Source organism: Podarcis vaucheri (genome assembly GCF_965113315.1).
Source record: "Podarcis vaucheri genome assembly, chromosome: 4".
Taxonomy (NCBI): Eukaryota; Metazoa; Chordata; class Lepidosauria; order Squamata; family Lacertidae; genus Podarcis; species Podarcis vaucheri.
This window is the reverse complement of record NC_138762.1, coordinates 75,245,610-75,260,602: the sequence shown is the minus strand read 5'-3', so window position 1 is coordinate 75,260,602 and position 14,993 is coordinate 75,245,610. Positions and strand designations below refer to the sequence as shown.

General features: G+C 41.3%; 1 protein-coding gene across 1 annotated transcript; it reads left to right on the top strand.

Moving 5' to 3' along the window:
- Positions 1 to 787: 787 nt before the first annotated feature.
- On the top strand, positions 788 to 12,218 carry RP2 (RP2 activator of ARL3 GTPase). The gene is made up of 5 exons (XM_082220139.1): positions 788 to 1,044; positions 7,822 to 8,487; positions 9,740 to 9,854; positions 11,273 to 11,358; positions 11,881 to 12,218. Exons 1-5 carry the CDS (start codon positions 904 to 906, stop codon positions 11,962 to 11,964), a joined length of 1,092 nt encoding a protein of 363 aa, XP_082076265.1. The 5' UTR covers positions 788 to 903; the 3' UTR covers positions 11,965 to 12,218.
- Positions 12,219 to 14,993: the final 2,775 nt, after the last annotated feature.

Sequence of the window (14,993 nt, the reverse complement as noted above, 5' to 3'; positions counted from 1 at the left end):
TGGTGTATAGGATTGCACACCTATCTGTCTCCCATTTAATGTGAAATAAAACCTAATGAGATTGAGGAAGCAATGGGGTGTGAAGCCCTTGGCCACAAACTCTGTTTAGTACACAAGCAAATGGCAGACTCTTTATGCTATAAACTTTACAGCATCACCCATAACCCTGATAAACGCACTAAAATTTTCTTAACGGAGGCCATAAAATAGTTCCCAGAGCACATTAGTTATTGGGCAGGGCCAAATTTTGGGAGAAAATGAACAAGCACTTGGCCCTGGTGCCTTTTGCCAAATATGAGTTTGTAGTTGCAGCATACCTGGCTACAATTAACATACACACCTGCATCTGAGCATGTACAGAGTACACTCCCCCACCCGTCCCCAGGGGATATTTCAGACCCCAAGACATTTCTGTTTAGAATCAGAGAACTGTAGAGTTGGAAGGCACCCCAAGGGTCATCTAGTCCTACCCCCTTGCAATACAGGGATTATTTATTTATTTTCACGCCCTGAAAGACAGCAAAGTGTGACGAACAGGAGGAGCGAGTGATTCCCTCCATTATTATTATTTTTTGAGAAAAGGAAAAAAAACCCACTTCTCCCTCTGCCTCCAGGCTCAGGCAGGGGAGGAAGAAGAGGAGAGCCTCCCGATTCGTCAACGAGTCCGATTGACGGCCCCGACCCGAGCCGCCGATAGGCTGCCGCTCGCCCGTGGGGGCGGAGCCTCCTCCGTCGCCCTGGGAGACGGGCGAGGTTGAAGCCGGAAGCGGGCGCTTAAAGCGGAGGGCGGGGCCAGGCGAGGCTTATTCGGCTAGCGGGAGCCGCGGCTGGGGTGGTGGCCGCTGCCTTACGCGATCCCGGAGGCGGGCTGCGCGGTGTGGCCGGAGGAGGTGGTGAACCGCCATGGGCTGCTTCTTCTCCAAGCGGAGGAAGCAGGCCAAAGAGCCGAAGCCCGGCGGCGGCGGCGAAAGCGGGGACGGAGACGTCGCGGTGCCCTCGGAGGCCGAGAAGCAGCCGCAGTACAGCTGGGACCAGCGAGCCAAGGTAACCCTCCGCCCTGCCGCCCACTCCCCGCCAGGGCCAGCTGCACGCGCTTCTGCTTTCCTCCCTTTCTTCCTCCCCCGTTGCTTCTCCCTTGACTGCACGCGTGATCCTCCTTTCGGACGTCCCTTTCTCCCCTTGGGGCTCCTTCCTTCCCCGCTGCTTCTGCCAAGGATGCACGTGTGAACGCCCTTAGAACAGACACGGGTCGGCTTGGGGTGGCGGAAGCCTGGGTGTTTCCTCCCATCGGCTCTTCCAAGTGCCTCTTCGGGAGAGGGTGGGTGGAAGGAGCCACACTTCTTGGATCTGAGCGTGGGGGGGGGGGTGATTTTGCAGAAAAATCTGTATTTAGACGCCCTTCCGTAGGCTGGGGTGGTGGTTGTGGTCCAAAATTGCTCAGGTACCTTAATGTCCTTAATGTTGTGCAAGCAATTCTGCTACGTGTGGACTTCCATGTCGCTCATCATGTGTTTTCTTCGGCGCCTCTCTGCTGACGTCCCGAGTTCCTTTCTTTTTACACGTCTTCTGTCTTTCGTTACTCTTCCTTCCTCTCTGCGTGTACTTCCTTTTCCAGCACGTCTTATCCTATTACCTGCTTAAGGAGCAAGCTCAACATCACTTAGCGCATCCCTTTCTTATCCCTAAGGAAGGTGGTTATCTAACTCCTTAAATCTGCCCTTACTATGCATAGTAAGTGTTGTGGGATCCTAAAGACTACAACAACGGGTTGTGGAATAAGCTGTTTTGTACTTTCACTCTCAGCAGCCTGCAAAAGGTATTTCAAATCATGCCACCAATCGATTTGCCTTTGAGGTACCTCAGCACAGCTTGTGTTTGGCAGCTGATACAGTTATCGCTCTAGGATTTTGAGCAAAGAGGGAATCATTGTAATCTTGTGTATCTGATTGTAAAACAGAATGGTTTCCTCTTATTTCATCCCTCCTACCCACCACAACCCCTTGTGAATTGGCAATGAGTGTGCAGGTAGTAGCCAAGGCAGCTGTTTCCCGCAGAGGATTCTGTGCTTGTTTGCTAACTAATTGCATTCTTTCCACAACACTATGTAAGCCGCACTTTGAGGTCGCATACACTTTATTTTCCTGGCTCCCTAATGATTTTTTGTTTAGATGGTTCTGTGCATTGGGTATTTCAAAATTTAGAGGTAATGTAACACTTGACTCATGTTATGGTCATGTGCTTGATAGGTGGTGGAGGTGATTTCAACGGAGGAAGCTTTTCTGTAGTTTTTGACTCAACTTCCTCTTGTGGTAATGAAAGGAACTTCCCTTAAACAGTATAGTTTGCAATTTGATAGATCTCATACTAAGGAGTCTAAAATGTTTCTTTGTATGACACCATCATTCTTTTTAGTCCACTGTCCCCTTGGTTCCATAAACTCATCCCCTGTACCCCCTGCCCTATAAAAAAAACTTTACTGAGAAAAGTGCTTTGCATGATGTGCTAAGGAAGATAGCAAGACAATAAAATTCTAGACAGTAAAATGCGAAACAGTGACAATCATTTGCACAATTACTGTATACAAAATCCAATTAAACTATTTAGTTTCATTCAGCATAATTTATGCATTTAAATCAGTGATACCAGCTTTTCAAAGTCTGATAGTCATTTACACCTCTAATCATTTACACCCCTGGTAGCCCCTAGACCAGGCATCCCCAAACTCGGCCCTCCAGATGTTTTGGGACTACAACTCCCATCATCCCTAGCTAACGGGACCAGTGGTCAGGGATGATGGGAAATGTAGTCCCAAAGTATCTGGAGGGCTGAGTTTGGGGGTGCTTGCCCTAGATTCTTGGTGCCTGCTCCCGTCAGCCATCCCACTGCCCCCTTGGAGAACCACTGTCCTACATAGGATGAATCCTCTTATATGTTAGGGTATGAATTGCTCCCAACTTAGATATGGAAATGAAACACAATTCCATTCTTCAGAGTGACAGTGTCCTTGAAATAAACATGCAGTATGCTGTTGAAGGTTGGGATGCGGGTGGCGCTGTCGGTAAAACCTCAGCGCCTAGGACTTGCCGATCGCATGGTTGGTGGTTCGAATCCCTGCGGCGGGGTGAGCTCCCGTCATTCGGTCCCAGCTCCTGCCCACCTAGCAGTTCGAAAGCACCCTTAAGTGCAAGTAGATAAATAGGTACCGCTTTATAGCGGGAAGGTAAACGGCGTTTCTGTGTGCTGCTCTGGTGCCGGTTCGCCAAAGCAGCTTCGTCACGCTGGCCACGTGACCTGGAAGTGTCTGCGGACAGCGCTGGCTCCCGGCCTCTAGAGATGAGCGCACAACCCTAGAGTCTGTCAAGACTGGCCCATATGGGCAGGGGTACCATTACCTTTACCTATGCTGTTGAAGTGATCAGGTTAAATATTAATTGGTGTGTTATTTCAAATTTCATTTCATTTGAAGTTATTGTTGAGCTTGATTTTCCAATATCTGCCATCCTGCATGCTTAGAGGTGGGGAATCTGTGCTCCTCTAGATATTGCAAGACTCACAACAGGCTTAGTCAGCATGGACAGTGGTCAGGGATTATGGCAGTGCAGCCGAGCATCGTCTTGAGGACTGCACTTTCCCCACCTCTTGTCATTAGGCCTGTCTGTTCCTTTTCTGAGACTGCATATAGCAGATGAATGCCCATGTGTTTCAGGGACTAGCCCTTCCTTTTAAAGAGAGTGCCTAGGTAAACTACTAATTCCCTGTGCTATCACTATTCTAAAGCATTGCAGACTTACCTGCAGCAGACTTGACACACTTAAATTTAAGGTTTATATTTATATTTAACCATGGTCAAATGCCCTTGTCACCTAAGGCTCTTAAGTGGATTAAATAAAGCCACCAGTTTAATATGTTTTAAAACGGATGGTGATGGGGGAGGATTGGAATTAAGGCAGACGAGGCTGCTTGATGAGAAGGACTTGTAATAAATATTGCACAGGTGCGACCTGCAACAAATATTGCCGTGTGAAATACTCCACCTCAAATTTCTAGATACTCACTCTCTTTCTCCCACCTCAGTGTCCAGGCAATGTTCTGAATCTATGTTTAGACCTTGTTGGGTTGTTTTCATAGCTTGCTTAGGTCCGTCCGCCCCAAGTTTTTGTTTTTGTTTTGTACTTGTGCAAATCATGGTTTCCTCTGAAAATGCAAAGTGGTGCTGTTTGGGCTATATGAGGACCTGCTTTTTGAGAATTAAAATCTCTCTCTCTCTCTCTCTCTCTCTCTCTGTAGTATGTGTACACACACACACACACACACACACACATTAATTCAGGGCTAGTTCTGCATAAATTTTCCTAGTGTCATCTTCTCCAGCTCTTCTATAGCAGGAGTGAGCAGACCAGCCTTGTCAAATCTACTTGGTTTTTTACTTGAACCCTAAGAACAGGGGTTGGGGGGGGGACCAGGGACATAAGGAGAAAGCATGTAATCAGAATTAAAGAACTACAGGCCTATGAGTGCATGCTGAGCCTAGGAACTGAGTTGGGAAGAGCGCAGAGAGAAGAAACTACGTGGTAAAGAGCACAACCGGATGCCTTCATATGCCTCACAGCAGGTGCTATAACTCTACAACAGTTTGACTTCACCCCAGAAGACATATTCTTCCATTGTCTTCTGAGACTGATGGATGCCAGCCAACATCTAGAAACAAATTAATATTTTAAATCAAGTCCACTCCTTGTTAGCTTTCTTCATTTCAGCAGCCTAATTTACATAAAAATACTATATTGTAGACATTGTTCAATAATTGGGAGTCTGTAGCTCTTGCTGGTCTACTGCAGATCCCTGCGAGATCTACCAGTAGATTCTGATCTGTCTACTGCAGCTTTTTAGAATATATGGTTTGGCATTAGCAAGAGAATCATAATCTAATTGGCTATACTTTCATATTTCAAATATAGCTAGAAAATAAAGAATGTGGGTGAGCCTTAATTTCAGATAATTTTAGGTCCTAAAACTCACTTTATTGAAGGGCTTGTGTGAATGTAGATGAAAGTAGGTCAGGTTTTAGTCTGCCTGTAACCACTTTTCAAGAGTTTCCTACAGGTACATTTCATACATGAGGCAAGAAAACCATTTGTAGTACAGTAGATAGTATGAACTTGTGGTGTTGTAGCTATAATTTTTAATTGGTTTGGATTTGATATCCTGCCTTTCACTCCCTTTAAGGAGTCTCAAAGCAGCTTACATTCTCCTTTCCTTCCTCCCCCACAACAAACACTCTGTGAGGTGAGTGGGGCTGAGAGACTTCAGAGAAGTGTGACTGGCCCAAGGTCACCCAGCAGCTGCATGTGGAGGAGCGGAGACGCAAACCCGGTTCCCCAGATTACGAGACTACCGCTCTTAACCACTACACCACACTGGCTCTCTGGTTGCCTGTTCTTTTAATTCTCTTGTGCTCTGCCAGAAGGCTAAATAAAATATCTGGTATATGAGCATGGAATGAAGCAGGACGGAACAGGCCACACACACTCGTGCAGTGCAGTTACAGAGAACAGCATTACTGGGCATTCCTGAGTTCGTGACATGCCTTTGTATCTTTTCTTGTCCTGCCTTGCTCAATCATGGACTATCTATAATTTCAACATTCACAATACACTTTTAAAAGCATTTTAAAAGCATATTTCAGGGTAGAACAAGAGAACTAAAACGTGTGACAGTTCCCAGCAATATGTGTAACTTTGCTTTCTGGGCAATTTTAGTTCCACTTGGGGCTAGAAAGAAAACTATGTACATGTATCTGCATGTAGTGTATAAATAGAACATTTCACAGCAAAAATACTACTGTGATGTGACTTGGGAGTTTCCCCCCCTTTCTGATCAACTTCCTTTTTTATAAGGGATTTAGTAAATAAACTGAATAGTTATTTTAACATAGTTATGTTACCTGGGTTTAATAGCATATGTAGGGATCCCTTTTAGAAAAGGTTTAGAGATGCAACTTTGAAGTTGCCTTATTTCAACAAACCATAGTTAATGTTAACGATGGTTTGTCACAATTTGGATGTCATGGCAAACAAAGCAAAACATTCCAGACTGCTTCTTAAGACTATACAGAAGGAGCAAGGCTTACTGTGGCACCATTCCTCTATCACCAATGTTCGAAACTCCACATTTTGCGAAAGGGAATTTCATTAGCATGAACAGTTTCTGAGCTCTGGGGTGCAGTACTGCACCTAAGATTTCAGATTAAAACTGCAGAGTGGAAGGAAAGGAGGACCTTTTTCTGTCTTCCCACTTCCAGCTACTCTCTGAAGACTGGAGAAGAGACCCTTTTAAGAATATTAGGGGGGTGGGCAGGGGAAGGACTAGACCGTGTGAAAAATGAACATAATATTTTAGCTGCAGTTCATTCATTTTCAGCTTTGTAGTCTTACTATATAAAAAAGCGCACCTAGACATTCCATTGTTGTGCCCAGAAGCTAGGTTTAAGGTGCCATTTAGCTCCTAGCTTTCATATCTCAGTTTCTAACACTATCACCAAGTCACAGTTTAGTGTTTCGTGTGAATGAACTTTTTCAAGTCGATAAGAACTGCATTCTGCAAGTTACCAATTTGTGTACCGTGCATTATGGTAATATACAAATGTTAGATTTAGTATCTAAAAGTCAGTTTTACTTTTTGCTCCTTGAAGGAATTGGGAGGAAAATGAATATTTGAGGAAGTTTAACTAGATTGCAACAGTGCTTCAACTGCATTCTTAACATTACCAAATAAAATGGGGAAAGAAGACAAAAAGGAAACAAAGCAGCTCTTAGCATTTGGCCTTCAATTCGCTATGACACCAGGGAAGAACAAAAATGATGGCATGAAATGCAGCCTGAATAGTCTTGGTTCTACATGGATGCTTCTGTTCCTGTACTAGATTTGAGTGTGGTTTTTATTTTGAGAGTCTTCTGAAAGGTGATTTTTAATCACTCTTGGTATAATAGACCAGAATATGAGTATTCTAAGTAAATAGCAGGTTTAAAAAGCACTTTATTTGTATTCTGTTTCTGGCAGTAATACGACTTGCTGGCTAATTTTATTAAATTATTATGTTCTGAATTACCTCAATTATCTGTCGACGTTGTGGATGTGTTGTAACTTGGCTTGCTATCTATAGCCTAAAGTTACCTAACTATAATATACTCCCTAAAAACAGTAATCATTCTTCTGTCCTTTCCTTATTAAAGTTAGTCTGGAGTATATGATGGTGCCCTATGCCAAGTCAGATCTTCAGTTCATATAGCTCAATATTGTTGATACTGAAAGACAATGGCTCTTCAAGATTTCATGATGGAGTTTTTTCCCCAGCCCCCCCCACCCCCCCCCCCGGTGGGGAGGGAAGGTGGATTGAACCTGTGATCTCTTGCAAGCAAAGCATATGCTCTGTTGCTGAATTACAGCCCCTCCCCAGCGTACATATTTAACTGTAAACCTTAGCAATTATGTTCTGCAAAAGGCTATTCTATCAGTGAAAAGGCATCACTTCTGTGTGTTCAGTTTTATTTCATGGCACAACTTCATATCTGACTGGTTGACCATTGTATGCCACATGTACATTCATTGGCAACAAAAATCAGTCCAAAAAGAATGTCCTTCCTTGCATCTCTTAACCTTGAGTAACAGGACAGTTGCTTATATAAATAACAGATAAAATATTACTTTGAAATACAGCAATGTCACAAAAGAATTAAGTCATTCACCACAATGTGCTAACTTTCTCTTAGGGATAGCTTATTAAGCATATTGTCTTGCTACATGCCTGTGCTTTTCTTTCAGATTGATCCCAAAGACTACATGTTTTCTGGACTCAAGGACGAAACAGTAGGACGTTTACCTGGGAAAGTTGCAGGGCAACAGTTTGTTATTCAGGACTGTGAAAACTGCAATATCTACATCTTTGACCACTCAGCTACAATCACTATTGATGACTGTACAAACTGCCGAATATTTTTAGGACCTGTGAAAGGGAGTGTGTTTTTCCGCGATTGCAAAGATTGTAAATGTGTAGTGGCTTGCCAACAATTTCGTACCCGGGACTGCAGAAAGATGGACGTCTTTCTGTGCTGTGCCACCCAACCCATCATTGAATCATCTACAGGTATGAAGTTTGGGTGTTTCCAGTACTACTACCCAGAGCTGGCTTTGCAGCTGAAAGACGCAGGGCTGAGCATCTTTAACAATACATGGAGCAATATCCATGATTTCACACCAGTATCGGGAGAGAACAACTGGAGTCTTCTAGCTGCGGACGCTTTAGTTCAGGACCATGTGCCACTGCCAACTGCTGAGGAACTGAAAGCTGTCAGGATTTCAACGGATGCCAACAGGAGCATAATTCCAGTTACGCAGGGTAGACGTCCAAAGCACAGTGAAGAATCTTGCCTGGCAGTATTCTTTGCTGGGGATTATACAACTGCCAATGCTAGAAAGTTAATTGATGAGGTAAGAAACACACAGCTGTCTCTCACATCTTGACTTGTATTTCTTAAAAACTATGAAACCTTTCTAGAGACGTACGTTTAAGTGCCAAACTACTCTTTAGTTTCTAAATGGCTGCTAGGAAGTTGTACTTGGTATAGCCAAACTATTGCTCCGGATTTATCCGTTTTCCTATATCCACATTCACTGTGCAGATAGGAAATTTACTGTGAGGGTGGGGTGCTGTAACTTCATCCTGTAGCATACTTATTTCTTTTAACCTAGCCATTGGAGAAAATTCATCAGATTTGGATAAGACCATGGATTGTGTCCAGTTAGCTTGCATAAAAAGGCTATGATCAAGAAAATTATTCCTGTTTATTGTGGTACCTCAGGTTAAGAACTTAATTCGTTCTGGAGGTCCGTTCTTAACCTGAAACTGTTCTTAACCTGAGGTACCGCTTTAGCTAATGGGGCTGCCGCGCTGCGGCCACACAATTTCTGTTCTCATCCTGAAGTAAAGTTCTTAACCTGAGGTACTATTTCTGGGTTAGTGGAGTCTGTAACCTGAAGCGTCTGTAACCCGAGGCACCACTGTATTCAGTCATTTGCTTTACCTTTGTCCTCCTAGTGAAGGAAGGGTCTCTGATGCACTGTATGCATCAGAGTGGGACTTGAAGAAGATTGCCTTGCTGGAAGGTTCTGCCGCATCAAATAATTTTCCTTAGAGCACCATTTCATAGAACCATAAAACCATAGAATCTGAAGACTTGGAAGGGATCCAGGTGTCAGCTAGTCCAACCCCTGCAATGCAGAAACCTTAGCTATACCATTTATATACCACCCCATTCATCTGTGGGTGCCCTCACATTTTTCATTTGTGCACTTGCCACAGTGGCTTATCACTTTGGAACATAATAGCTGTGGATAACGTGAGGTACAATAAAATGGGGAAGAAGTATAGGAGCCAACTCCTTGGGCCTAAGTTCCCTTCGCCCCACCATAAAATATTTGAGGGGACCGTCTCCTCCCATGGTTGACATGCATTGCATTCAAATGTGGGGCAGAGCTTACCTGCCCCCCTCCCCACTATTTTATTCCAGTTCCCACCTCTGGGAGGAAGCATAAAGAAACAAAGGTGAAGCAAATGACTGAATATTATAAACAGGATTTATTTATTTTTTGCATATATTGGTTATAGTCTTTATGGAAGCAAAATGGTATGTTAAGTAATATTTAGTTAATTTATAAGAAATTCTAATTCTTGTTGAAATAGATGACTGGCAAAGGCTTCTGGCTAGTGCAGACTAAAGAGGTTTCCATGAAAGCAGATGATGCTCGGCGAGTGTTCCAGGAAAGAGCGACTGAATTTATCCCTTTAGTTGAAAAAGGTATGGCTACTCCAAAAAACAAACCCTTCTGTTCCTTTAAATTTACTTAATAAAACGATTGAAGTTGTATTCTTTGATACACATTTTAAGTGTCATAAAAAACTTTTTTTTAAGGACATAAAAAAAGCACAATAACCATAATCTCACATTGAGAATACAGTTGTCATTAGTTCTTACATCTAAAGTTGAAAATATGAGTTGATATAAGCTCTCCAGAAGTCCAAATAGGTATCTACAGAAACAATATGCATCATACATTGAGCTTGACAGGGTGCCTAATTCAAAGGCTTTTGATAAACACAGCAAAACCTAGGGGTCAGAAAGTATAAATATGCCTTATATTGCTCTGTAGGAAGCCCATCTGGCCCTGGTGCTTTCCTGGTCTTCATCATATGCATGACATTCTTAATTTCTTCCATCTGCAAAGATTTTGCAAGATTTTCCTTTTGTCGCATATCTACAGGAAAACCAACTGCAATAAGAAGTTTTGAAAATCACAGCCTATAGGAACATTTTCATCTTTATAGGAACATTATCCTTCCCGTAAAAAATGGAGTAATACTTCTGAAACTTAATTATTTCTTTTTGTGTTTATTAGACCATATTATGTCCACCTCTAACCAGCAGGATAATGCTCACTTTTTTTGTTTAAAACAGAAAGTCAATATTTTGCCTGGTGTTTCATGCTTTCCTAATATATTTGCTGCTGAAATTGTTGTTGGTTTAGCAAATAAGGATGACAAAACCTTTAGTTGCTTTAGTGTAATGTATTGTTTTCCCCATGAAGTCATTGAAGCACTTTGATTTGCATGTTTAAATATATCTTTTGAAGAAAGACTTATATAAAGGAGTTAAGATGTTTACCAGTTGCTTTGCTAAGCCCTTCTACATAAGCATTTTCTTTTTCAAAAGGTAAACCTAATATTTAAACAGGCATTATTGTTTCTCAAACATGTATTGCTGGTCAAAATGTACCGGTATGTTAGTTCATATATTTAGACTTGAGGGAATGCTGTTGTATTCTCTCAAACTTTGGGGGGGTTATTGTCTCGTTTGTTAGTATGTTATGTGTTTTTATACTGTAATCTGCCCTATGATCCTTGAATGAAGGGTAGTATATAAATAATATAAAATGAATATATAAATATGTTTTTGGTAAAAATTGTAATTAGGTGGCTGTTTTTCAGTAGTTTCACTGAATTATTCTGGATTGTTGGGGGAGTAGCGTTATAGTTGGGAGTGTGGAGAGAGGTTCTGTGTAGGTTTCAGACTTCTGGTGTAACACTAGGCTTGTTTTCTGAGATACAGCTTTTTCTCTCAAGGACTGCTTCTGCTCTTATTGTGAAAAGAGTGCAGATATTTTCCTTGGGCCAAATATCTGAAAATTCCTAACGACAAAGATACTATCTTTTTCTTAGGTCCCGTTGTTGCGCTAGAGTTCTGTGGTGACGGTTCTGTAGCAGTGTGCCAAGACGTTGTTGTTAATGTCTTCAGTGGAGCGAAGGTGAGTAGCAGCACAGGTTCTAGAGTTTTCTAGAGCTATTGGTATCATTTGCCAGTTACTTTAGTTATTGAAATATAGTTATTCACAAGAGTGCTTGATTCTGAAACCAGTTTGTTTTTTAATTCAATGCTAACTTTCAAAATTAAGACTACTTTTTAACACTTTATCCCCTCCTTCATGCAAGGGGCTTGGGGCAGCATATGTTTCAGCCCTCGGCGAAAGGCTTAATAGAAGCATAGTGACTGGTCCAATGTGTTTGCTTAACCACAGCCTGCAGTATCCAAATTGACAAACTGTGGTTAATGATAACTATGGCATGTTTGAAACAAGCCAACTACAAAACATGTTTCTCTCACTTTGGTATTACTGTTTTATCCAGGATTTAAGTTGGCTTTTAACTTGAATTGACTCAGTAGTAGGAATGGCTTAACAATATGATCCAGTTTTTTAAAAATAGAATCTTGTATAAAATCATCTGGTTGAGGGCATGTTAGTGATTTTCATTTTCCTTTTAAACTACAGGTTTTTGTATCGGAGGACAAGGCATCGGCTTCCAGAGAAGTAGACAGCTTCTATAATTTTGCTGATATGCAGATGGGAATGTGAAGTAGACATAAGCATCTTATTGACGGTTGAGATGTTCTTTAGGTTTGTATAGCACTCAGTTGATAGTCGGACACTTTGAAGAAAAACAAGAAGTTGCCTTTACAAAAAAAAAATTAAAAAATTAAATGCATCCAACAAATAACACGCCACATATCAGATACCTTTATAAGCTCTTTAGTGCTCACCTGCTTATGTCCAATTCTTTCTTGCATATAATGTTTCAATGTTATAAGACTGGCAGTCCATTCAGTATGTTTGGTTTTCGTCAAAATCAAAACTTATTTGCAACCAAGTTCACTCCACAGGTACCATAATTTAAACTTTTGGAGGTGATCTGCTTTTACAGAATACAGAAAATTTTGCTAAAGTTATACACACACCTTAATTTTTCAGTGGGAACGATCTAATGTACTTCACTCACACTGAAATCAATATGGCTGACTTTGGATTGTTCCCCTTGCATGCAAGTAGCAGAGATGAGAAATTACAGCTTACTTTTTTGTGCTAAAGTCTCAGGTTCTACACTGACTTAAAGTATATTTAGTGGCTACACTTTAAATACTCAATCACTGCAGAAGTGCTTGCAGAAACAGAGCTAGTATTCCTACAGGGGACTTAGTACCTCTTGGTACTGAGCGCTGCTTTGAATTCTTGCATTAAGAGTAATTTTTCCAAATGTATTAAATTTATGAAAAGCAGGGTGAGCTTCCTTGCATAAAAATCTAAAGTGGGAGCTTGAAAATTCTACTTTTTGGTTATCCAAATCTGCCCTGAACTTGAGTGTTGATGACTTCACTCTGGTTTTTTTTGTGCCATCTCCAAGCACCTGTTATAAATATTAACTTCTGTCTCAAATGTTGAAGGAGGATGCATCTGCAGGACTTTGCACTGGTTTAGAATATCAAAATAAAGATGAAAGATAATGCAATCAGGTTTACGCATTCTGAGTGCAACACGATGGCTTAGAGTACAAATCATGTCTCTTGGCTATGCTTAATCTGGAAGGTGGCATGTTAAGTACAAAGTAGGTGTACTCAAAAGACTAATTATACTGAAATCTGTAGAAACCGGTGCTTTATACAAGCTGTAAAAAGAAATAATTTTCTTTCTTTTTCTTCAACTGTATAAATATGTGCTATATGGAAATAAGGGTTTTATCTGCTAGAATAGTACTATATGCTGGATAAAGACAACATAATTTTTACCTGAAGCTTTAACAGGAAATAACTTTTAAAATCAGAGGAAATGCTCTGCAATGTGTAGGGAGAGATAATTTGTCAAATCATTGAAGGTTTTTAATAACATTTCCTAATTTCTTTTTATACTGTCAACATTGAAGGATTCTGTGTAGTTAATTTCTGGATCTTTGTGAATTATTGCTTATTCTTCATAAGGTAAACTGTTCAGTTAATTCATTGGTATCATACTACAGTAAGTGCTTTATCAGGGTTTTGTATGTTTGTTATGGCTTTTATAATGCCTTTTTTGTCTAGCACTTGTAAAATGTGGTTTATAATAAATATTTAAATGAAAAAGTCCTGTAACTTTTTAATTAAAGATGTAGGGGTGTGTGTCATGATCTAAACTAATCTGTTCACGGTTGTGTAACTAATTTAATTGGTCTCATTGCCGCCCTCTTGTCACTTTATTTAGCTGAGCTTTGTCCTTTAAAATTTGACAGTTATATACTTCATGTAGCAACTGATAATGAGCTGGATCCAGAGAAGACTGAGCCAGGAGACTTTCACAACAGGGCTTCTTACTCTCCCACTATTTCCTTTTAAAGGCCTGACAGGAAGGTCCAAACAGGGCCATCCTTAGAGCGGGCAAGCCGGGTCGTCCCCCTGGGTGCTGATCAGAGGGAAACACCAAACTGAGCTCAGTGACTGCATTTTTTAAAAAAAGTATTATCTGCAGTGAGATAATAAAAAAGCAAGCATATATAACCGTTTCAAGGTTCGATAACTACAAAAATGATATAATTTCAGTTAGTTTTAAAGTATGTTTCTTTTTTCAGTTTGCACTTTTTTACCTAGCATAAAGGATGTCAGTGGAACATAGCATTATTATTTTTTTTTTGAGGCAACGTTGCCAAGCACTTAGCACCTCAAATACTACAAGTACTGTACAGTGGTACCTCTAGTTACATACTTAATTCATTCTGGAGGTCCATTCTTAACCTGAAACTGTTCTTAACCTGAAGCACCACTTTAGCTAATGGGCCTCCCACTGCTGCCGCGCCTCCAGAGCACGATTTCTGTTCTCATCCTGAAACAAAGTTCTTAACCCGAGGTACTATTTCTGGGTTAGTGGAGTCTGTAACCTGAAGCGTATGTAACCTGAAGTGTATGTAACCTGAGGTACCACTGTATAATAATATTAAGCTGTAAGAAGTCAGCTAGATAGGTCTTTATGTATATACCGTACTTTTCCATGTATAAGACAAGGTTTTTTTAGTATGAAAAAATGTTCAAAATTTGGGCTCGTCTTATACACGGTTAGTGCAGAGGGGTGATTAGTTGCAGCCGCGAGCAGGAGGTTGTCAGCGGCAATTGGGTGGGTGATTGGTGTCTTTGGCAAGGGCTTCTTTGGATTGGCTGCTGCTGTGTCCATTGGGTCGTTGATTGGTGGCTGTGGCAAGGTCTGCTGTGGATTGGCTTCCACTGCGGCAATTGTGTGTGTGCTTGGTGGCTGCCGCTGGCGATCGGGCAGATGCTTAGTGGCTTTTGTGATGTGTGCGATTGGCAGCATTTCAGTCCAGTGAGTGATTTTTGGCATTCCCCCTACAAAAAAGTTCATCAAGTATGAGCAATCCCCCCCAAAAAAGCTTAACAACTTTGGGCAAACTGCCCCCCATTTTCTTAAATTGGAGTCCCCAAAAATAGGGGACATTTTATACATGGAAAAATAAGGTGTATATATAAAAGAGACAAAAGTAATGGATATTCTGAAATAATGAATGCTTATCAAAAGACAGGAACTGCTATAAAACAGCTTTGGCTTGTGCAAACTGTGGCACAGTGGCTGAG